Source organism: Lepisosteus oculatus, chromosome 6 (genome assembly GCF_040954835.1).
Source record: "Lepisosteus oculatus isolate fLepOcu1 chromosome 6, fLepOcu1.hap2, whole genome shotgun sequence".
Taxonomy (NCBI): domain Eukaryota; kingdom Metazoa; phylum Chordata; class Actinopteri; order Semionotiformes; family Lepisosteidae; genus Lepisosteus; species Lepisosteus oculatus.
In genome coordinates, this window is record NC_090701.1 from 16,775,875 (window position 1) to 16,802,573 (window position 26,699).

Consider the following 26,699-nt stretch of genomic DNA (forward strand, 5'->3'; position numbering starts at 1 on the left):
CAGGACCCTGTGTGGACAACACAATCCGAGGAGGAGTGAGGAAAACACATGGAAAAAGGCATGCAAGGGGCTGGAGGAAAACAGGGGGCGTGTCCATGGTGCGCTGGTGTTCTGGGGAGGTGTGGCCGAGGAAAACAGTCCAAAGGAGTCCGAGGCAAATCCATGAGAGGCAATAGTCCAAGACCGGGTGATCCATCCTGACGAAGACTAACAAAGTTAAAAGCCAGAGCGGGATCCGGAGGAGGGACGGGGGAATAAAAGGGGGGTCACGGGACTAGATGCTCCCTAATCCCGGACTCAGAAGGTCAGGACGCCGTGATGAAGCCTGTGCTGTTGAGTCGCTCCTGGACTCGCGGATAGGTGGGCTTCCAAGCGTCCATCTTCCAAAGCTGAGCCCAGATTGGCAGGAATGCGTGGCTTTTATAGGACAGGGGGCAGGAACCAAAAGCAGGTGCAGGAGATCAGTTGAAAATAAGGAAGGGCTGGAGTGTCCTTAAGAGGAGGGGTTTACGAGCATGACAGTAGCTCATTATTTAGTTGTGAAGCCTGTTGCACAGCCTTCTTTAGGCTGCCATTAGGCTGCCACTGACTATCTCCACAATTATCTTCAGCAACATTTTTCACAACTGGAAAATTATTATTATTTTTACCTCAATAAATGCAGCATTATATTTCACATGTGGCATAAATTGAACTTTGGAAAAACTGGTCATTAGTAAAAGAAACGCAATTAAGTAAGAATTCTCTATTTAACATCCAAAATAATTCTAAACAACGTTGTGAATCCGTGACTCCAACATCTTTGTAATGTCACGTATGATAATTATTATAAATGTATCATTTGAATAAGAAACCTTGTTTAATTTTGTGCATTATAAAACTAATTTGTGTTAATTCAGTTTCTTTTTACTTGTATCCACAGGCTTAATTTAGAAAAGGTTATCTTATGTGCTGTATGTAAGAAATGCTCACAGTAAAAAAAAAGCTTAACAAATACATTTTTTTTCACTGATAATACAAAATTCGGTAATGAAAAAAGTAGATGTCAAGATGCTGTCATTCTCCACCATTCCTTTTATTTGTGAAGTGTTCATTTAGTCAAGAGGAGCACACAGAATTGCAGAAAAATCCCACAGTGTCACTCTTGAACTTGGTGAACTTCAGAACAAAACTGAAGTGTCAAAGATGAAAGACGACTTTTGCTAGGAACAGAGAGAATCTTGGTGTAAAAGCTGAACCAATTTCTGGATTACATCCAGTCTCTAACTTAGACGGTATTCATTGTTTTTGAAGAAAACAAGGAAACACTGCAATCTTTATTTTATTAAAGACTTATTTTTTTCTCAATTAAAGTGACTATTATATTACTGTACACAAGTACATTTCTGAGTATAATTACAAGTTTGTTAAGAAAAAAAAACAAAACTCAAAGCAATGTGTTTCCTCTTTGCAACCCTTTACTAAATCTGTTTGCTATTTCATTCATAATACACCAGAGACAAGCGGCATGTTTTTCTGTTCTGAAAAAGTTCCTATTTGTATTTCCAGGTTTTAATTTGTCATAGACCTGCATATCATATTATATTGTGTTTTATGATTTCCTGATTTACTTTTTAGTAAATCCATTAAAAGCCGTAAGGTAAATTTGCTTTATACTGAAAGTGTGTGTTAATAGGGACTAAAAACCAGAGTAATATCCAGACAAACACAAATTGCTGTGTGAGATAATTGAAGAACTTCCATATTTTATTATTGTTTACTGGTGGCTTTGATCTCATGAAAAACAAGGTGTATTATAAGTAGGATACCAAGGTAAAATATATGTAATTCTTTTCAATTGCTGAAAGAATTCTGAAAAACGATAAATAAGTGTGTTTTTTAAAAATAATGATTCTTTGTATGTTCTTTTTGAAGTGGAATGAAAGGAACCTTGGAAAACCACAAAATGAACAAATTCTAAGAGACTGATACACCATTCACCATTGTCCATTAAGATACGTTTGCAAACATTTTTTCAATTAAAGTGTAATAGAAAAATAAAACACACTAAATTATTTCAATGAGACAACTCCCAGCTCCTTCCAGTCAGGCATTTCTTAGAGAAAGGGTCATGATAGGACAACTACTTCATCAATGGCTTTTGTCTTTTCCCACAAAAAAAGAACAAGTTTGCAAATTAAATATCAAGGGAATTTCACAAAAAGTGTGACACACACTGATATTTTGCAAGGAGATATTACTAACTGACCTGGTACAGCTATCTTTCCAGCTGATGGGTGGTTCATTTCCATAATGAGATCATTGTGGATAACCTGCAAAGAAGGACATAAAATGTGATATAAAAGAAAATACTTTCATTCAAAGTTTCCATGAAAGACCTTCAGAGTCTTATTAACTTTGATTATTTTAGCTTTGCCGAAACTGAGAAAGTGTTTATAACAATGAGCAGGAAGGATGGGTGAAGCAGGAGAAATAACACTTTTGGCCACTCCACCCCAGAGACTAACAACATCTGTCTCATGCTTCCCATAAAAACTACAGATTCAAGGTCACCTTGTGTTCATGTTACCATTCCAGTTTTATGATGCCATATTACATGATGATTTAAATATCACATCCCAGCAAAGACTTTACTGTTAAATAGCATAGAGAAAGTTTCCAATTGCTGCTGATTTGTGTAAAAGTACCAGAAAGCATATTTCATCTTATTGACTGAGATTAAAGTGCTGTTCAAATTAAAGTTTAATTCCTGCCAGAGAGGGGGAGAAAGGGGTCCAGCAGCCTGTAAATGAATGGAAAGATTAAAAATACAAAGTTTAGTTAAAGTTAAGAGCTGAGGAATTCCATAAACCGACTTGAAGGGAATTTTTGGTGTGGTGTCTCTCTGGTATAGAAGGATTTGCATATCTCTGCAAGGACACAGACAGAAATCAGCGGTCCTGGAATTTGTCATCCAGACTTCCATCTCTTTAGCCCCATCTCAACCCATTGTCACTTTTGCTTAACACCGCCTCATCCCACACTTTATGCCTCATATGTCTGCTCCCTCCTTCTCTTCTAGATGAGGCTCTATCTTTTCACCTTCCAGTATATAAAAAACACGACTTGCTCCTATGCTTCTGATAAACAGTATACCACAAATGTCTTAAATAAATTAACTTTTACATTCACTTTATGAAGAGTAAGAATAAAATTGGACGTCTCTGTACATACTGTAGGCGGCACAGTAGTGTCGTGATTAGCTTTGCTGTCTTGTAGTACTGGAGCTCTGAGTTCAATTTCTGGGGTGTTATCTATGTGGAGTACATTCTTTCCAATCAGTTAATTTATTTTATTAAAATATACAATTCATAACTTATGAAGAGTTTATACAGCCATGTTTGCGTGGGTGTTCCGGTTTCCTCTCACAGTCCAAAGCTGTGTAGGTTAATTGGCTTCTGGGAAAATAGACTGGTGAGTGTATGTGTGTCTGTGTCTGTGCCCGTGTGTTTACCCTGTGCTGGATTGGAGTCCCAAACAGGCTGGACCCTGTCTTACGCCTGCAGCTTGCTGGGATAGGCTCCAGCTCCACTGTGACCCTTCATTGGATAGAATTGGTTAGATGATAACCATACATGTGGTGCATGAGTACATCAGATAAAAAAACTACAAGAAATTAATTTGTATCTGATTAATTTGACACAAATTAATCCTATATCCAGGAGGTCAACAGCATACACTAGAATACTTTGTGAGTACTTATGAAAGTTTTGTGTGCTGACAATACGGAGCAGTATGGTGGCTCTGTGGCTAAGGATCTGCACGTGTGGCTGGAAGGTTGTCGGTTCGTATCTTGCAGCTGGCAGAGGAATCCTACTCTGTTGGGCCCCTGAGCAAGGCCCTTAACCCCCACTGCTCCAGGGGTGCTATATAAATGGCTGACCCTGCTCTCTGACCCCAAGCTTCTCTCCCTGTCTGTGTGCCTCATGGAGAACAAGTTGGGGTATGTGAAAAGACAAATCCCTAATTCCTAATACAAGAAAATGTATTTGGCCAATAAAGTGATTTTATATTCACTACTGTTTGAGAATAAATTATCACTGTGAAATCTAATAAAAAATGTTTTTCTATTTTTGTCTTTTTCTTTTTGTTGCTGCTCTTCTTATTGTTGTTCTTTCACTTTTATCTGTGCTAAGGTCCTTTGACACACTGTAGGCACTGGCTTTCTATTACTAATATATTACTAAGAATATCCCTTCAGTCCACACACATTTCTTTGCCAGACCAGGAAAGAAACACCCACTAATAATTAATATTAATAAAACTGAACATTCCTCTTGGAACATAACTGCTTTACTGCTTAAATCTATGGCAACAACGTGTCAAAAACCCACAGGCACAATCCAAAGCTGAAGCAAATCACAGACGCAAGAAGCATGACACCAGTACCTTAGCACATCTCAATGTACAACACGTGGTGAGATCAGAGCCAATTCATGTGACATGGAGAAAAAACTATTTCATTTTCATTTCCTTAAATGAACTAGAGAACCCTTACTTCCATCAGACACATTAAAATGGCCAATTAGTGCAAATGATATCTGAAGCACTATTTCATTGAACTGAATTCATTCTTTTCAATTTCTCATCAAAACCTCAGAAAAGTTAAGGTGAACTCTCTGTAAGCTTTTAATCCTACTTACAATTGCTAACAGAGAACAATAAAGGAAATGTAACCACTATATTTGATATACAAATATCCCCTTAGATACAGTGCATGCCAAAAACCAGAATCTGAACCAGAACAAATAATTTAATTTTCAGAGAAAGGATCCTGGAAAAAAATATTGGTTCTGGTCAAGGAGGTCACATACTGTACAGTATCTGATCATTATTAACAATATAAATTTATTAATAATAAATAATAATTTCAGACTTCTTGTATTTTGTTCAGGGTCTAATGTTCTCCTCCGGTTTTCATAGCCTTCTATTCTGATTAAAACACCTATTTATGAGACATGATGTTTCAGATGTCAATAACTTTGCGAACAAATGACACAGAGCCTTTAAATTAAACCTCAGGCATTTTGAAGATCACGATTCGTAAAAATTTTCACAAATTTTATTTAAACAACATATAGTACCTGGTTGCATTTTTAGAAACCTTAGTTTGAATAAAGTAAATCCCAGTTGTATGCAAGTTCATGAAGCTACTGTTAGTACGTTAAATACCTGACCATATAAAGTAGAATAACACAAACCCATTGGGTTCAACCTCTCTTTAATTAGTGAAACTCTTTCTGTATTTTCTGTTTTTACTCAGATAAGAATAAACTGCATATGAAATTCTTTTGACAGGAGGAAAGATTATCTGTGCCCAGTAGCTTTATTACCACAGCACAGTATACTTTATTTTTTATGCATCAGTTGAAGCATTTTAAAAATGTGTAATAATGTACAGCACGATGGGCAACTGATTGTTTACATTTTTTAAAGAAAACAAAAAATAAGAAACAATAATGTACCCCTAATAATCTTTGTCGAACTGAGTAATGTTGTTTTTATAAAATACCCTCACTCTATTTTCTCTTTAATTTAATAATAAAAAGACTGTAATACACAGTTTAAAATTAATAAAGGTGTAATCAACTTAAATTCTGTAATTGGAAAAAAATATTTCCATCAACATTAACCAGGATTCAAAACCAGCCATTTTCTGGCGACAGCTCAAAAGCTCTACACCCCAAGTTAAGCTTTCAGTGCTCCACCTGGTGGTTTTACAAAGTAGTTCACTCCAACAAATGAATATTTTTTTAAAACGTGCAGCGCGCGCACTGCAATATACTGCATTATCCGCCGTGCATTCTGAATGGCTGGATATATATGATTTTATTTCTACTACTTTACTAGTCATGGTGAACAGACCAGTACATTTTCATATGGGCTTTGCAATTTTTTTTTCATGTTTCTGCCTCGACATGCTCATGAACTGCTCCTGTCCAGCATTCAGCCTGAAATGATTACAGAAGCCGAATGTGAAGAAAAGCAGTATCCATTTCAAGTGTATAATCAATCTGCTTCTCAATGACCCCTCCTTTCAAGCAGCTCTACTGAGAATATAAAATATTAAAGAAGATAGCCAGAGAAGACTATAATAACTATTTTTTCACTGTTACAAGTGTTTAGTGGAGACAGTAACACACGTAATTGCTTTCACACTGACACACTGCTTTCTGAGCTGAGGGACCTCCAAACCAAATACAAGCAAGGGTCACTTATTCCCAACACTACCATTAGTTGTGCCATCCAAATGAACATTCATGTCTAGTAATATGCAGTATGTAATAGAAAATGACCCTGGAATGTGAACACATTGTAGTAATATTAAATAGAATTGTGTAATAATATACTGTGTTGCAATAACAGAGAAAAGATCATGCTAAAATAACAAAAAATTTACCAAACGCTGCCTCTTCTCTATTTAAAAAGGTTTTCTTGTTGCACAATGATCAAGTCAATGTAAAGGAAAATACATGTAAATCAACACACACAAATGGATCACATACATTAACATTTGGCCATTTAAGGCATTTCCAAACCAAACACTGCTTTCATCACTATTTGAGTTCTTCAAAAGTGGTAAACCGCCAAACACACATGCATGCAAGTGCCTGAGACAGTGTTTTCTGGATCTTTCAAGAGGGTATCTGTGTTAATGGCTCAGCTTTGACAGCAACACTCCTCATTTATATTATCTTCAAAACACTTCATCCTGTTTCTTTTTAGAAAGATTTTTCACTTTATTGCATGTTATGTGTGGCATTACATTTCACTTCATGTAATTTAAAACACAGGGCTCCAGTTACAGTATATGTATTTCTCAATTTTAGCAAGTGCATGGGTGATGTATGCAGGGGCTGTGGACTTTATAGATCCATATGTTACTTTGGCACTAGCTTTATTCTCATTATGGCAACTAGACAGAACCATTTACAGTATGTTCCCAACACCACGACTGCTAACGATACTTGGTCTGTATTGAAACAAATCTCATGGCAACAGGAGCTAACACTGAGCTCCACATGCCCAACCCTTTCAAAGCTTTAGAGCTTTTATTGAAGCGTAAATGCTATGAGTTTTTAAGATACAGATCTTCAATAATAATAAAAACAATGAATAAACTAACATGCAGAGAACATAAATCCATAATCCATCAATCTTTTTGAGTCACTCGATACCACTACTCTATGAAATTGAGGAACTGATGAATCTTTGCACTTAGGACACCTGTGACATGAACATTTTCAGCGATTTAGACATGACAGGTGTGGCAAAGAGACAAGTGCACACATTTTTAAACGAGAGCCCCACAAACTGGAACACTGGAAAGGGGACGCGAGTCCTGGGCATGTACGGTAGATAGTGGAATACTGTATAAGAAACATCACTTATACTTCCTTTTTAAGTAACACAGAAAATATCAATATACAAATAATAATGTCCAGGCTGTAATAACCTTTACATACTAAAAATGGTATTAATAGCACCTTGTGAGGATGGCAAAGTGGTGCTGTAGTTAGCATTTCTGTCTCACAGTGCCTCCCACAGTACAAAAACATGCTGTAAGGCTTATGAAAAAAAAAGTTAATCCTGGTACTGTATGAATGTGTGTTTGTCTGGGGGTGCCCTGCAATGGACTAGTGTCCTCCACAACCCTGTATTGGACAAAGCAGCTAGAAAATAGATGGATACAGCATTTTGTGACTTAGAAGCAATATGTATGGTTTAACAAACTGCTCATAAGAATTCTTACCAGTTTTGTACTATAACTGGTATATACCTGTACATCATAAGCAAATCTACAAACTTTAGCCATTTTATTAGATGTTTTTGTGCTTTAAGTTTAAGTTAAAATGAAGCATGTTGAGCTATGAAATTGTGTATTTACTATATTCTGTATATTTTCCAGTCACTTATCTCTTCAATGTTTATTAAATGCACAAATATGCTTTATACTATAGAACTACCAATGAGAAGACAGAATGTGAGCCACTGATGCTCATATTTTATATCAATGAATTTGAATCCAGTTTAGGTACAGTAGCAAACTATTCAAGTTTAACGATGATACAATAACAAGAGGATTATACAGTAAAACACTGTAGAAGCAACGAAGGAAACTGATACGGGAGCCAGTTCTGACTCCCTTGAAATGCGTAGTTAAAGACCCTATGTGAGATGGTATAATCCGGAAGTGACTGGAGTAGGACATCAGGGAAGATACAGCAGGATCAGGTCGGGTAGAAACACAGGGGGTAGTGACGACCGTGATCTGGTGCATGGGGGGAGCGCAAGTCAACGAGTCCAAAAGGGGAAATCAGGGCGCTCTCCAAGGTCCAGGTGCCAGGAGAGCCATCCAAGACGAACACAGGGAATGCCCAGACCAGAGGGCATGGGAGCCTAGAGCCAGGGAGGTGTTGAAGCCCAGAACACGGAAAGCAGCAGTGGGCGTAGGAGACGCACTCAGGGAATTGGGAACTAGGAATAAGGATAGTCAAAACCTTGATGGGACAAGAGGTCAGGACCCTGTGATGAACCCTGTGCCCTCGGTCCACTCCTGTGCCCAGTGGTAGGTAGGCTTCCAGGTGTTCGTCTTCCAAAGCTGAGCCCGGAACTGCAGAGACGTGGGCTTCAATAGGGAAAAGGGGATAAGACACAACTGGGACAAATAAAACTGGGAACACAACGAAAAAGGTAGGAGCGCCCTCTAGAGGAGGGAGGACCACCGTGACAGATATTCAAAAAATGGAGAATGGAGTAATACTTAAGGCTTTGGACCCACGAACCCCTGAATCCTGGACTAAAGTCCCAGAATAGACATTTGATTCAGTCCATCCAGGTAAGCGTCAGATATTGATGTGGGGTCAACCTTATATAGACTAGAATCATTTTGCTCCTTTAAATTGTTCATTTTAACATTGAAAAACCTAACAAACGCTAGATTTAAACTAAGGAGAAACAAAATCCTTTCATCTACAATACCTCAGCATTTGGCCCGAAGCCTATTCAAACACAATATACAGTAACTGAATCCCATCAAGCCTCTTTCCCTTCAACACAGGGTAGAACTCCACCTCAACTGCGAGGAAGAGTAAAAAGTTCCACAAGTCATACTGTTTTTTCTTTAACTTAAGGGTGTACCTGATGAGCATTCTACAGTTCACAAATAATAATGTCAAAGGCAAAAGAATAAAGACAAATGTGTATTCTGAGAGAAACTCATGTGGACATGAAAAGATAAAATGCTCTTTTGTAAAAGCAATGGAAGAATAAAAGAGGTTTGTACTGTAAGTGCTGACAGATGGGGATTACACAGCACTTTGTGTCAATGTTTTTAAGACAGGGATTCAATGAATCTAAAATGATCAGCGCTGTGATGAGGCACTCAGGTGCGGGGGGTGCTCATCACAATGAAGCCCAAAGTAAAAGAACACATGCTGAAAATGAATGTCAACAAAAAATGTTTGGGTTGGGTGAAAAGTTTAGATGGATTTATAGTATTTAATCTTAGGTTTCTGTTTTCTTTCATTTTTTTATTTTATTCTAGGCATTGAAGTGTTGCTGTCAAAGACGTGGCCATGGCTGAGTGGGACCCATTGTCATACATTTTGTTCCAGTTTTCATAATTTTTTTTTTTTTAGATATTGTTTAAAATGTTCACATTTTTATTAATGTAATTTAAACTTTAACCAAATATTTATTATATAAAAAAGACTATGTGGTCCGGGCAGATAACACTGCTGTCTCACAGCACTTGGGTCCCTGTTTCAATGTTGTTTGTGTGGAGTCTTTACTGTAGGTTCTTCTCGGGTTCACATGGATTTCCTCTGGGTGTTCCAGTTCCCTCTCACAGTCCAAAAACATACTGGTAAATTAAGTGGGTTCTGGGAAAATTGGTCCTGGTGTGAGTGTACATATTTGTATCTGTGTGTATCGCGCTTTGTTCCTATAGCTTGCCAGGATAGTGTCACGGATGTCGGAACAGACGAACCAGGAAACACAGGAGAGGGAAAAAGACACTATGCATAGCGGGCGAGATGGGGGTTAGCCGGGCTCAGCTGTTCAGGAAATGCCGTATAGAAACCTACGCCCTCAGGCCATGGACAGGACCGACCTGGTGCTATAGTAGGTGGTCTCAGGACATCCGAACCTCAATGCTGAGTGAGGAGCAAAGCAGAAACAGGGAAGTAAATAGGCTACACAACAAGACACACCAGAAAGACATGAATAATCATAGGAAACTAGGAACAGGAGAGAAGTTGAGCACTCTCTAGGTGTACTGGTTGTGACAGATAGGCTCTGTGCTGCGAGCCTATTAGAGAAAAAATGGATATATGGATATACTGTAGATTTTTGTGACTTAGCAGGAACATACAGTACATGGTTTAAATACTGTACTGTAGGTGTAGGGATATCCCCACTCTAAAAGGCTATTTTATTTTTGTGTCTTCACCAGATCCCCATTTAGTAATTTAAAATCTCATTCATTGCATTCTGGAATACAGAATTTATTTTCACAATTGTGGTAAACACAATTATTTTAAATATTGTAGTTTTGATTATTGCAAACTACACACAACTCTCATTCTGGTATGATAGCCAATATATGGTACATGCACACCCATATGCATATATTGTCAACTGAGATACTGTAGGACAGGCATGTGAGTTGTAAGAGGCCTTGAGATCAGTGTCACCAGTAAATTGTGCTTGAGGATCTGGAGAAGAAAAATGCTTAGTGGCTGAGGTCCATCTATCAGCTTATTTTTTATTACTGCTTAGTCTCATACGGCTATTTAGTGAGTTTAAGCTTAACTTGACAGACAATGCAGGATACAACTTGGGCAGGATGCTAGTACATCACCAGACTGTTAATATTTGCCTTTGAACTGCATTTGAAGATTTATCTATCTTTTTCAAGCACATTCTGATGATTTAAGTTAAAAATCTTGTTTTTCAAGTAGCTTCTCTTTAAGTCAGCAACAGTAGAACTATGCTACAGTATGTATGTTTATAGGCCAAGCAGGGTATGCTCATACTGCACCATTCATTGTTCTTATGTTAAATAAAATGTCTTTGAATGGCTGTTTATACTGTAAGCACTGTTAGCCAACTCATTCTAGCAATTTTAAGATCAGCATTTTGTTCCCCCAAGGAACAAGAGTACTTTAACAATCAATAAACATATATTTTTTAGTATTTAAAATGTAAGTAACATTATGTACAGTATGTGTAAAATGAGCTAATGATAGAAAACTAAACATTTAATTGTATGTCATCGGCATATCTTCAGGTATAATCTATTCCATGACAAATACTGTTTAGAAATATATTTAATACTCTCAAGAGAAATAGCCTGGAGGAATGCATTGGCTAAGATTGGCTTGCTTTCAGTGCACTCAATGCTCATGAAATCGCAGACCTCAGAATCTTCTCCCATTCCTTATTGTAACAATACATTAGCATTTTATATAATGCTAACATACTCCATTAACTCTACTATAAGAAGTCAAAGATTCCACTTCCATAAATGTCTTGAAGAAACAATATTCTAAGGTTGTAACAGTTCGTTAAGGCTGCGTCTCTACTATAACAGACATACAGTACTGTACATTTGACAGACTAAGTTGTTTCACTTAGTTGATAATTAAACTCATTGAAATTCTAGCTTGGAACAACAAAGATTCATGAAGGAATATTTAAAATCTTGAACTAGTGCTCAGACTAAACATGGAGGTGAAATGGAAATGAGAGGAAAATGGATATTATGTCAAAGCTTTATTTGTTCTTCATTTCTATTTAACTTTGAAGAGTTAAAAAACAAACTGCGAAAGAATACTGTGGAAGCTGCTTCATTGAGAAAAATTGTATCAGTTAAATATCTAGATTAATGAACAAGTAAAGGTTTAGAACTTAAAATCAGTTAAAATTCTCAGGAATCAAAAACTTTCAAAATTTCAGTAACAGGATGGGAAAACTGAAAGTTCTCCATGTAGTGGAAATGGCTTATTTCTGAACACCAGGACTTCCACTCAGAGCATAGAAGTTTAATTTATAAATCCATTATCATAAAAGGCATACAAAATTAAGATCACCTCTAGTGATGATAAACATATTCAGCTGAGGTCTTAAAAAAACAGGAAAGCATAGAAAAATACTTAAAACATCTACCTATAGCTAAATTAAAGTCTATAAATAAATATACATTATACTGTATACAGCATTCATATCCATACTAGCCAATAGCATGAAGACATGGCTGATCTCTATTTTTTCCTTTGTGATATTATTTCATTGTCATTTCTGACATATTTCTGTCCACATATCCTTTATGAATGTCAGAATTGAAAGGCAAAAGGACAGAAAAGATTAGTATAACAAAGGACATTTTATATTAGAGCCTAAAGCTGAATGACAATGAAAATAAACCAGCTGCCAAGGACTGGTATCTGTTCAAATCTCTTATCATTTCAACAGGACCTTTTTAACATTGCACAAGGGAAACTTATTAAAGCAAAGTAAAAATCAAAGAAGGAAATACTTATGGAGTTTATTTCATTTGTAGTCCTGGTACTGAGGAGCAAGCATCTGGTCTTTTATAGTGGCACAATGCATATTAAAAAATAACTTTCATCATGCTTTAAAAAGAAGCTGTGGCCATGTTAGGATATGTTTAGCAACTGTATTCTAAAGAGTACATGTTAATAAATACAAATAACAAATAGGTTTCAATAATATAATGTTTATTATTGAAAGAGTAGTGAAAACTGTTATTGGTATGAACATGAATATTTCATTGGGTTCTTTCAACTCATATTCCCTTGGGAAATTCTTATTCAGACAATTTTAAATTCTTCATTACACGTCTGCAAACACAAGTCACACAGTTATATAAGGCAAACATGATCATTACATGTGAGTTAGTTTCTTCTTTTGACGTACTGTATGATGGTGGTGTCCTGGATTCACACTTCGACCCAGGAGAAAATCTTATGATGAATTCACTGTTCTTTAATGTAGGCTTTGAAAGATATTTCAACTTTTATATTTTAGTATTTATATTTAATTTTGATATTTAAAACATGCAGGCCACAGTGTGACATGTATGCTGTGCAGACTTTCAAGATTAATATTAATTACAGTCGTCTCAATCCCCCATATACCAAGAAACAGTTGGCAAGATAATTGGGATAAGGTAAGGACAGTGCCCAGAATTATTCTCATTGAAGAACCGGTCATCTCTGAAATCTGGAGATATTAAAGTCTTAAAGTTTCAAAGTTACACTTTTTGGAGGAGCGGCTCTTGAAGAGCTGCTCTTTAATTTGCAACGTATAATATTCATCCCTCCATCAATTTTCCCATCTCTTTATATAATTCAGGGTCACAGGGAACCCTATCTCTGCAAGTATTGGGCACAAGGCCGGATACCCCCTGGACAGGATGCCATTCCATCACAGGGCACACACAGACACAGACCTGCACACACTCACACCAGGCCCAATTCCCCCAGAAGCCAATTAAGCTACCAGTATGTCTTTGGACTGTGGGAGAAAACTGGAGCACCTGAAAGATGAAGAGGGGAGAGAACACAGAAATGCTAACCACCACCTCACCGTGCCCTCCAGGTCATAAGATTTAATTAAATTTAAACTACTGGCTATTTCCTTTTACTTTAAAAAAAGAATTCCTTAATTTCCTTGGTATTCATTTCCATACGTCCATTCCTTCAGAGTCTGCAAGCTGGACTGGACACCGGTCCATTGCAGGGCACACACATAATTTAGAAACTCCATTTAACCTGGACGGCATGTCATTGGAACATGAGAGGAAACTGGAGCACATGGCACAAACTCCCACAAACATTCAGTGTGGACAACATGTGAACTCCGCACTGAAGGTGCTCCCTTCCCTGCCACACCTTAAACCACCCACAAACATTTATTTTTAGAACAGGTGACATTATTCTTCAGATCAGATTTGTTTGACAAGGGGCTCTTGTGTTCAATGAAAATCGTCAGACGGGTTTGCATTGCATAAAAGTCAAATAAAACTGATGAAAGAGTTAACTGTAAAAACAAAAATCGACAAAAAAAAAACACGTACAGTAACAGCATATCTGTAAATGAACAGACACCATTCTGTAAACAAATTAGGAAGTGACATGGAAGATTGATTATAAACTTAACATCTGCCCTTTAAGGTAACAATAAAATAAACTGCCAGATATAAACAAGTAAGAAACAGTTGAACAAAGCACTGGTAGCAATAGACATTGAAACTAATTAAATAGAAATGTATATATGTTTTTAAAATCTCTGAATCCAAACGATTATTGTATTGTCACAATATAGACGTAAATCATTCTGATTTCTCATGTCCTAACCTTCTAAATACATTTCATAGAAGAATAAGATCTATCTGACTTTTCCCATTCATTTGTTTTTTACTCCATATAAATCTTACTTGCAAGGCTTGCTATGACTGAAGTCATACTTATGCTTTTTTTCCAGTGTTTTACATCTGTCCTACATGTAGTTAGATAAAAAAGATAGTGTTTTTCACTTCAGGTTGTTGTTGGCAAGGCAAATACTTTATGGGATTTTTTCTTAAGTGTCCTGCCAACTTTTGCCTATTGTGGATGATTGAAAGTCCATATTGGAATTTAACATTACCATCATGTACACACTATGTAGAATTAATAATCAGTAATCATTGACATTGAAATATAATTTAGGAAAGAACGATACCAGATATTAAGAATATTCTCTCTACAATGCTTAATTAATTACCCCAGCCAGAGCAGGGGCAGCTCCTTATTATTTGCTATGCTGGAAAAGTAAGCATACAGTAGCCTATAAAATAATTAGGGCAGAAAACATACAGTATAATGCATGAAGGTGGGTTAACATATTCATAGAACAAGGTATTAAAGAGGGAGAGTCATCACAACAGTTGTTTTTTAACAGACTCCCTTGATTTCAGAGCAAGTTGTCTAACTCACCTTCAAAATGCCAGAAACAAAGTGGCTCAAGTGGTAAAGGCACTTGCCCTAGTGCTGGTTGTTCTGAATGATGATGGGTGTGAGCCTGTGTCATGTCACTAGCGCTGACTACGACTGGGATTCCGCAACTGGCGGTGCGCAATTGGCTGAGTGCCACTGAAATGATATTGGGAATAGTCTGTCAGGGCTCTCTCGGCTCGCAGGGACACATTGACCCCTGTGGCCACACGGCTGCTTGCGTGCTTGCAGGGATGTACTCTCTCTTCCAGTCGGGGCTCACACTGGTTTGAGGGTGGGCTGCCTGTCACATACAGTATTAAGAGATGGGGTGGTTTGAAGGTGGGCAGGCCGGAGGAGTTTAAATACAGTACACTTCCTCATTATCATTCTCCCCTGAGCTGCCGGTACTACAGTATGAACTGGTACATGAAGAAGAAACATTTGGCTACTATATTGTGTTTATAACAAGCTACAGTATATAACGTAATATACATAAAAAATATTTTTCTAAATTTAAAAAGGGCCTATGAGCGGATATCATTAAGATCTTGAGCACCCTTGAAGGGGATGACAACCACTCTGATTGTCCACTTTGCTATAGTTGAGAAAATAAGGACTCCATCCACAAATACTCCCACCACTCACTGACAAATTAGAGAGTTTTCTACCGTACTTGGTGAGAATCTTGATGACAATCCCATGCTTTATGTTTATGTTTTTAAATCTACAGTATGTGCTTTTGGGGTTAGCCACTGAAGTTGTACTACTGAAAAAGAATAGAAATGAAATGTTGTAAAGGTGGCATGCAATATGATATGATTTCAAATAAGACAAAAATCCACCTGCTTTGGTCAGTTTAATCTGCTGTTCTATGAACGGATTGGCCCACTCTATAACAGGTCAGTGTAACAGGTCAGTGTAACAAGTCAGAAGAGAAAGAAAAGGAAAAAATAGAATGGGTAAGTGTCTGTTTCTTTGCCTTTAGTTTTAAAATATGGCTAGTCAGGAGGAGGATCGCCTGGGGAAGCATTCTACAGTAACTAACAGGAGATAATAAAAACAAATAACTCTTCTAAATCCCCTCTAAGTATGTATGCAAATACATCGTTTCAAAAATTACACCAAGCCAAGAAATGTAAAAGACAGCCATAAATATTGTCAAATCCCTGATAACATTAATTTTAATCTACAGAGCACTGTTAGAGTCAAGCACAATAGTAACATTTGCTGTTCTGAAAAACACTGGTAAAGTTGATGATTGAAAGAACATGTCAGTTTATGAGATTAGATCAGCAGCAGGCTGTGTACGGTGGCATGTTTTCGCCTGTTTCAACAATGCACATCTGAAATATGTATATATTTTCAAAACGCATGAATAAATCATTACAGGTTTCAGGTATTGGCTGCATAAGAATATGGGTCACATTGACCTAGATGAGAAGGCACTGCAATATCCATGTTTTTTAAATCTGGAAAAATGTGTCTCTGAGTATAGACATTAAAAGACAAGCCAGTCAGGTGTCAAAAATATAAGTAGGGCACTGTGACCTACATTTGAAAGATGAAGAACTTTCATTTGAACCAGTCAAAGCAGTACTTGACACAAAACTTTGACAAATATGGAAAGTTATCTGCACATCTTTAAAACTTGAAGGCTATGCAGTAATTAGCTAAAAATGTAAGTCTTAGGGATTTCTTCGAAAGTGCTCCTATTCTGAATATTCAGCATAATGAAACTTCAGATTAACTCAAAATTTAAATCTGAAATATACAGTACAGTATGAATTTTTTCTTCTGTCAGTCTGGCACTGTAAAACAAGAATGCTACTGTACAGTATATTTGTAGAACTCGAGGACTGGAGGGTATCTTTCCTACATGTAGAACATAAATGTACAGTAATGGTACTTGCACATGCTGCATACTAAAACAAGTAATGTTTCACATCTAAAAAAATATTAAAAGATGCTTACAGGAAGCATCTGGATTAATTTAAGGATAAACAAACAATCCAGTTATAATGTAATGAGAATTTCCAGATTCACTCTGTAGTTCTGAGGGTGACAAGTTGGGATATAAAACTCTTTTGATTATTGACTTGTTTGACTCTCCTGCTGCCCAATTAGGGCTCCAGAGGAGGCTAGGAGGACCCTCTGCTATGATCCATTAAAGTGGATTAAAGTCCTAAGAAATACTGTACATCAGTGATGTTTGTTACTGGTGCTGGTATTAATGCTTTTTTTCATTCCACTTCTTGTTAAACTGTGTGATCAGGTGCTCCTGACTGAACTGCATCTGCTGCATCTGTTGCTCTACACAGTGCATACATAGATCAACACAATATATTGTGGCTAGATATCACTAAATCATAGTTAGAGCTACAGATGTAAACTATACCGAGAACAGAGAAATGCACTAAACTGATATGGTATCTGTTATTTGTTTGCTTCTTTTAGACCCTCCCAATAACACCTTTAATAAATCATTCAAATCACGAATACTGGCAACACATTAAATAATTTGTTTTACATACAAGGTTACTATGGGTCCTTGTGATTTTTCAGCTTATTAATGTTATTTTTAGTTTTTTCTTATGTAACCCACTAACTGTACATATACAAAAAACTATGTACTGTAAAAACCTTATTTTATAATAGTATAAAATAAACAAAGCAAGATGTCTAACTATCATGTTAGATGATAAATCAAAACTTAGAATTTAATAATGCTGACGTGTGTTAATTTATAAAATATATTACTGCATCAAGACAGTAAAAGTAGACATAAAATTACATTATTTGATGCTATGCAACCATTTCTAACTATATAAACTCACGTTTTTTCAAAGTAATATTAGTAAGTGTTAATTTCAATTCTGGTTTTCATATACCTACTTTATTTTAAAGCTAGAATTTCTCTGAAGGGAAAATACAATTTTCAAAGTCTCTTGAGTAAAAGAACATTTCCCCTTAATTTCTCCCATTTTAATTATTAATACAACCTTTGACCTCACCAGTGAAAAAAATATATCTCTCATAAAAACCTCATTTGAAACAATTCAAGTATCACCCATCCATTTTCTAACTGCTTTATCTAATAGAGGGGCTCAGAACTGCACAAGCCTATCCCAGCAAGCATTCTGATATAAGTAAAAATCCATATAGAGTTTACTAAAATACTATTTTACTAAAATATGTTCACCATATTGAATACATTAATGTTGCCATTTTGAAGATTCAGTAACATGCAGTAATCACGTTTAAAATGACAAAATAGATGCGGTAAATGACATACAAAAGGGTAGGAAAATGCAGGTCCCTGCTCAAAATATATTAGTGGTAGATAAAATAAAATGTCAGTAAATGTCAGTTTATTGTACATAAATATCATTGCTATTGATTCTGAAAGCAAGCAATGCATTGAGTATAAAATAATTTATGTCCTCAAGACAGTTTTATAGAAAGTTGAGTTGTGGATACAAAAATATTACAAGTAGAACCAAGAGGCTAATAATGGCTGTATGTATCTGCTTCCGCTGACTTTCAATTTTAATTACTTAGAAATGCCAACTTGCAAATACGATTACCATATGAGCAACAGATGTGAAATCATATTGAGTTCAATAAGAGAATATACATTTTTATTGGATTTCAGTTTACACGTCCATGCATGTGTACAAAATCTTAATTTATATGTATTCCTCTCATTTTAAACAGCTGTGTTCCTGTATTTTATCCACATCTATGTGTACTTCTTTCGAATGCTTTACACAAACTCATTTAGTGACTTTTGTGGTTGTATGAAACGCGTGGGAGGGAGAGTCTAACACAAACTAACATTGATAGATGGCTTTAATTTAAACATCATACATGGTTTATGCTTCTCTTGAAAGATAACCCTTTCAAATCCTTTTTATACACCGATACATGTGCAACAGGATATTAATGTTAAATGTATTTAAACAATGTTATCATATTATGATGAGGTACCCTAGAGAACTGGACGATGGGTGCATACCTTCAGCTTGTTATGTACTGTACATCAGCTGAGTTTGGAAGGCTAATCTAAAATGTAAAACAAATACTTACTAAATCTTTTTACTGGATTTGGACATACAAAAAAGTATACATTGTGCATTACTAAATACAAATATGTATTACATAACAGAAAAAAACACAGGAAAAACAACCTACAATAGGTGCCATTGTACAGTAGTGATTACAAAGGCAAATCAAAAGCTTTGGTATCCAAATAAAAGAACTAAGTCTTCTTCACAGTCTGAAGACTGTGTAAAAAGCTTCAATTTAACCTTATTTGGAAGATAGTATCCAGTTTGGCCACCACATCATACAAATGATTTATGTCTTAGAAGAGGTTCAGTGGGCAATTGATTCCAGGGCTAAATGTTACAGCCTGAAGGTCTTCTTATTCTTACTATAGGTCTTACTATATTATTGTTTAATTTTCTTTAAAAAAGTATATTTTTATAACAGCATATTCATGGCTGACTGGCACTGTTAGCCCTTTCAAGCCATACTGATACCTTTTCATAAAGCATTTAAAAAAAATATTTTGTATAGTACTAGCAAAGATAGTGTATTGTAGTGTACTGTGCTCCTGTATTTCAAAGAGATCACCTCAGTTATTCTATGCAATACAATGCTTATTCATCATAGTCCCGGTAATTTTTAGGAATCAGACATGTAATGGATCTTGCCCAAAAGACCTCATCCTTTCTTGAAGAATCCAGGGAAATCTGCTACACCAACATGTAAAATCTTTATGTACAGAAGTGTTTCCTGTCTCAGTTTTAAATTCACTAATTCTAAATTTCCACACGGTGTCTTCTGGTTTGTGTTTCTTTGCTGATTCTGAAAAACCCATTGTGCTGGCTTTGCCAGCCTCTATATGGATACAGAATACTTGGATCAAAGTCCCCTTGCAATGTTTCTGGTAGAGACCTTTAATCAGCATTGGACATTTGTTCAAGGCCAGAAATTAATGTAGTCACTATTCTTTGAGCATATTCCAGAGCAGCAATATGTTTTTTTTAGTAATGTGGCAAACAAAATTGTACACAACATGCCTGAATTTCCTATTAAAGCAAGTGATGTACTAAAGAAAAAAGCAGTATCCAAGAAGCAAAATTAAATGCAGACGTTATTGACCATTTGATTTTAGGGTCTTATAGTGCATATCAAGAATAACTGCACCACTAAGTACCGAGTTTATAGCATAGTGAATGTTGTATGGTCAACTAAATAATAAAATCATGTGCAAGTCATTTGAGTTCAACTTTGTGGCATTATCAGACACATATGTATCTATGAAACCTCAAATGCAATGATTTATAAATGTTAGTTATACAACTATGGAAAATATTGTACATTGATCTTGAAGATAAGAAAATCCAAACCTTCTGTTAACTTAGGCAAATACCAGGGGAATGTGCATTATGAATACAGTACAGTACATTCTCAAAAGTAGCATGGACGATAAGAATGCATGTTTTACCATGTCTGATCATAGTCAAATGCTTTACAATGCTACATTAAAAGTTATTTGCTTAGGATTCCTAGTGATGGTTCCATCAGTTTTCAAGTACGCCAGATCTTTTTTAAACAGTACTAAAAATGTTATAGCCCTTGCGTGGGTGTCCAAATCACACATATGTTGAAAGATACACTTTAATGTTATATTCATTCTTGCCATGACGCAAAGGAAATGCAAAATATTTCTTAACCCCATGCACATCAGGAGTCTGCTCAGCAGTAATGTCCAGACCTTGAGTTTTATACTTCTTACCATAAATATCCGAGGAACTAACCAGATGTGTCAAAGATACTGTGTATTTTCAATAGCACTTATTCTGTAAACTGAAAGGAACAAGAATAATAATAATGGCAATAATAATTTTAGATAACACTGTGAAACTGTCAAAAGCAATGTGTTTGCACAGCGATTTGTAATGTCTTTTGTTCCAGGTTTCCTTCACCAATTTCTCTAAATCATAATAAAAGACTAAAGGCACAAACCTATCATACTGGAATGGGGGGCGAGAAAACAAAATTCAAAACTTTTTCTGCTTTGCCAGCATTCATGAGGTCACTGTACATATAGTGCAGTTATTGTTTATGTTTAAATGTTAAATGTTTAATATAGTTCTTTCTATTATTGTTAAATATTGTTTAATATTGTTTTCTCTTCATGAGTATCATTATGCATAGCACAATTCTGTGACCTTCAACTCAATTTACGTAATATATATATGCAAACAATTGTCCTTCCACATAGGTCTGTATTATGTAGTCCAAAGGTCACTTTTATACATTAAGGATGTGTTGAGATGATGTTATGATGTTAATTAAAAACGTTATGATGTTAATTAAAAATTAAAAATAATGTTAAATTTAAAGAAACAGCCTTAAGGCACAATTGATTGAACCTGTCAGTTGGCCAAAAATAGACATTAGAAGAGCCAAAATTAAATTAGGTTATTGCCTGATTTATCAACAATGAAATGAAGTCCAATCAGTCAATTAGTGGTCTACAAGCAACAAGACTGCATTGATATTAATAAGGTCCAGACATCAGCCATTGTTGCACAGGCAATATACTAGTTTGCCAATTTGATCCATTTATATTGTAAAGCTCTCATGTATGATTGAAATAATTATGACTTTTGTTGATGTATGTATAAATGTATCATAGTAGCGATCAAATCCTCCCAGGTTGAGCTTAGCACTCATTAATTTTAACACTGTTTGAACATACTGCAAGTTATTAATAATGTACTGTACACTGCTGTGAAAAAGAATAAGACAACTATCCTTAGTTATAAAATTATTAATTTAAGAGTCTAATACATTTTCATAATGCCTTTATTTTTTGCATAAGAAGTGATCTTGTTTTTCTCCCCAGGAAACTTGAACTTTGCCTTAAAGTGTAAGACATAAAATGTATGTTTCTTGAAAATCAGGACTGATCTGCTACTTGAGTAGTTGTTAATTCGCTAGCTTACTTTCAATTTTGATATAGCACTGAAATATTCATATTCTGTGGACATTTAATGCAAATTAAGAATATTTCAATGACTATTTCCTGGTATAGTGCCAAAACACAAACTATTTTGTTTATGGGTTAGCATGACAATTTGCCTATGGTATTTTTTAAAATCTTTCTTTTGAAAAAAGACTTTGCTTTAAGATATTTCTTCTGTGGTCTGGTGTTTTTGTCTTGGACAGTTATGATCTCGGTTAATAGAAATGTTAATTGCTTTCATTTAGGCCACAAAGCCATCTGTTCCAAACATACACAAAAAGAAAGCATTACAATGTGCAACCCATTGTGATAAATAGGTCTATTATAAAAATTTATGAAGGGCTATACTTCAACCCACTCCACAACGCAACTCAGAGAAAAGGAAAAATGTACAATGACCAGGAATACCATTGAGAAAATAGGCATGTGTTGAAGCAAGAGAAGGAAAGGGGAAAGTAAAACGAATGAAAGAGGCTTAAAAATGAAAATAGATTACTTTTCTAGATGATTTTATAGTTTTGACATGGATAGGTGCAAAGTACACTGCAAAACAAAGAAAAGGTATAAGACAGCCCCTTTCTATTTTAATACAAACAAAGGCTGAGAATTGAAAACTCTAAGGAAACTGAAAGAATTACTGAATGAATAAAAGAATTGGTTAAACTGCATTATTTCTAGAGTTGATCTCCCACCTTTGGTAACTGCATTTCATACACTGATGACAGAATAGAAATGTGTAACCAACTGAAAACTGTCAGCACTGCATCAAGAACAAAGAGGATAAACAAACCAATTGAATTACAATGCATCACTTTTTTTTCCATCTGAACTTTATAAAGTAGAAACAAAAGCATAAGAGAGGAAAACGAGAGGAAACCCTAAGACAATGTGTGAACATCTCACTCCTAAGACTGTGCCAGATGCTTTGTGGAGTAATGCGTCACAAAATGTATACCCCAAAAGCCTGTTCCTATGAAAAATCAGAAGTGATCAGTCTCTGCTCAAGGCACATCTGTTTTATATAGTATGTAACCTGTGAACTCTAAGAAATCAAACAGATTCTTCAATTCACCCTTACAGTGCATTGCAGTAATGTTCGTAACTCTTAATCTGGTAATGGAACTTGCTTACTGCTCTTATTTACTGTTAACATGGACATTTCAAAATGTATTTTACATTACTTCTTCATATCTACACTATCTGTACATTTTGAGTTCTGATTGTAATGCAAGTAATTTTAATTTGGCATGGAAATTTTCTAATTTGTAAATTTTCTACATTGTAAATTGACCTGGATAAAGAAAGAAGAAAAAAAAATATTATGTGTATGAAAATATCTTTTTAAAGACCTGTGTCTTTTCAAAATAAATACAGCTGTTTCTGTACGGTTTCTCAGTCATAAAGAGATTTTCAAGATTTCAAGATTTGAACATAAAGAAAAATCATGGACAAACATGTAGAAAGGCATAGATGATAAAAAGGACATAAAAAAAATTCAAAGACGCTGAGATTGGTTATAACTTTAAGTTTAGTTATGTCAATCATCAAGAACATAAAGGAATTTTGTGCCACTGCCTAGATCTGGCTGTCCCAAACTAAGCAGCCTGGCAAGTAGGAAACTGACAAGGTATGCTACAGTGAGGCCAACCATGACTTTGAGTTTAATGTCTCAGATGGTACTGTAGATATAGTTGGTTATTTCCACCTAATCTGCGTAACCTCCTTGTTCACAGCTCCCTTGACCGCCCTCAACAACCATCCACACCAGGCACTTTCCCTTGCAACAGAGCTCGCTGTATCACCTGCAAGTACACAGCCACCACCACACTCATTCAAGGCCCCTCAGGACAATTCCGGATCACCCAGACAGCATCTTGTACTTCCAGCAACCTTATTTACTGTATCTCTTGCAGTAAATGCCCAGCCATCTACATTGGAGAAACAGGAAGGAGACTCGGAGACTGCTTCAGAGAACACGTCAGGGCTGTGAAGATTAAAGATCTCTCCAAGCCCATTGTTTCACATTTCACGGCCACGACCACACTAATCTCTCCGTCTGTGTTCTCAAAGACGGTTTTCCGAACTCAAACATCAGAAAGACCACCGAAACTAAAATTATTCTGCAGTTAGGATCACACATTCTCCCGTCCCTTAACGACAGATTACTGTTCTTTTAAATTTTCTCCATTCATTGGAAGTTTCATTTCACACCTCTCTGCACCCATTCTGACTTCACACCTCTTGATTGGCCTCTCTTTCTGTCCCCTGCTCCCGCCTCTCACTCCTCCTCCCTCCCAACCTTTGTTCTCCCGCTACTTTACCTTTGCCTACTGCCCTGTCTCTCTCACACCTGAAGAAGGCTCCACGGCCGAAACGTTGTGTTCTCTTTCTTCTTTTTTTTCAGCATGGAATAAACCTATTACTTGTTCCTTTGCAGCCTACGCATGCTGACGCAGCTACCCACCTGTAGATACAGTATGTTCATGGTCCAGCAATGTTCCAGTCAGTGCACAAAGCTGACCTGGAACTGAATGCTTCATTTTTTCAGGAGAATGTATGGGACTTATACCACTTCATTACACCATTAATATTTTAGGAAAATGTTTTTTTTTCAGTGGAAGACATTAACCCTCAATTCAAGAACTTTATGGTACAGACATGGTACTGTACTGTACATATAGAGTATATTTATTGTAAGTGCATACTGTATATTGTATGTGTGTGTACTGTACATACAATAGACTAAACAGAGAAGTTAGATAATGGCCTTTATACTAATGTATAATTTCAGTTTGGAAGTCACAAACTTTCATTTATATTTATTCTGCATTTAATCAGGATAAGTATAAGTTCTGAGACTGTTTTAAAGAACTGTCAGTATTTCAGTATTTATACGGTACATCTTTTTAACCTTTGAAGAGCCTGAATGCCATTTTATTGCTTCTGGACAAAAAAAAGTATGGCAGGTGGAGCTGTTGTCAAATTCATGTAAAAAAGAAAATAAATGAGTATCCTGACAATGATAAAAGATTATTGTTGAGAATGCAAATGTACCTGTTTTACAAAATAATACAAATGATACGATATACAGTACTTGGTGGCTGTTCCAAAAACAACATCTTCTTGTGACATCCAAAATGGAATTAAACTTGTCCCCTGGGAGAAACATGAGGCTAGAACTCATGCATGACTACCATGCTAATTAAACAAAAATACAGCCTTATTAAAGAACCAAGCAAAACCTAGGACAAATTTACTATGGTGCAAAAACAAGACCTTATTCTCCACTTTAATATTTTGTCAAAACACACTATGCATTTGTCAGATCATTTAGTATGTATTTGTCCTATCCACTGTACTTGTATATTAAATTTTCAAACTCCATCTAATAGGGTAGATCCAGGTTTCTGAACACACAAATATACAGTAAGATGACTGTTACAGGTGGCATTTAGGGAGTCTAACAGACCCGAAATGGAAGCCCTCTTCTCTAATAAGCACAAAATCAGTTTCCAACTCACAACCCCTAATGCCCTGAAAACCCAATTTATAGACAAACACAGCCCTAATTAATTTCATGAGGAAAAGTGCTCTTCTAATCCTTTTCAATAACACATACGTAAATTGGTGGCCTCTAGTGGCATGTCCGCTTTTACTACAGTACTTTTAAAGACCAGTCTGCCACAAATGTACTGTACTGTATACAGTATAATACAATATGATCATGCAGAATTTACCACCATGCTTAAAACCAGAAAAAAAACAATGTATCAGCTGTGGAGCCAAAGTGTTTTATTTGTTCATTTAATTAATCATCTTATTATGAAGCCTTGTATTTGGAATAACAAACTTTAATCTATCTGCAATGAGCATTCTTGGAGCTACTGTAGGTAAAGTTTTATAACATTTTGGTTCTGAAGATGCACATTGTAACTAATACAATATGTTCTTTTTACTGAGAATATTTTTTGCCTCTATTTTATTGGCAGTTGTTCACTTTTTTTACAATGATTATATTGAGAGTTTCTGTTTCACCTTTTGTCAAAAATAATTTAGTTTTGATTTTTACATATCTTGTAGGTTCTTATATCTTCTATGTGAATCAAAAACCTCTTAGAAACATACTGATTCAATATAAGTTACAGGGGGGAAAGCTATGTTTATTTTACTTTGAGGCTGTGATCATTTGTTTCTGAATAAAGTGCTTGAAATTCGTGTGTTCATCTTCAGTGGCTCACAAATTGCACTCAAATCGGACACTTCCACATACTGTAAGTGAGGAACATGTGGTGTAGCCAAATGTAGCACGGCCACAACAATTCAAACAGCAGAAACTCTGGACACAAACTATGAAGTTCCCATATTCTACATTCTGTGTTCATTTTATTCCCGCAAAAGATATACACTAGGTATTGTACAGTATGTAATACATTATTCTTTGTAATTTAAAAGTGCTTCTGCATTTACTGAGGATTTTATGAGATGAGACATTCTTTAGAGTGTAATTAGAGAAGGATTTATTAGGTAGAAAACACTGTTTGCTGAAGTGCTTGAAGAGAAGGCCAAAAAATTCATGTAGTTTAGAAACTCAGTGTATTTAGCGCAAACCTTGCAAATAT

The 26,699-nt window shown here is 35.9% G+C and overlaps 1 protein-coding gene across 2 annotated transcripts in view; it reads right to left on the minus strand.

Annotated features, from left to right (window-relative positions):
- Positions 1-26,699, minus strand: part of sugct (succinyl-CoA:glutarate-CoA transferase) — a 202,023-nt gene that overhangs the window by 34,454 nt on the left and 140,870 nt on the right. For both annotated transcript variants that reach the window (XM_015354585.2, XM_006634415.3), the window contains one exon: positions 2,249-2,312. In XM_015354585.2, the coding sequence (XP_015210071.2) occupies positions 2,249-2,312 (64 nt within the window). The remainder of the gene's footprint in view (positions 1-2,248; positions 2,313-26,699) is intronic.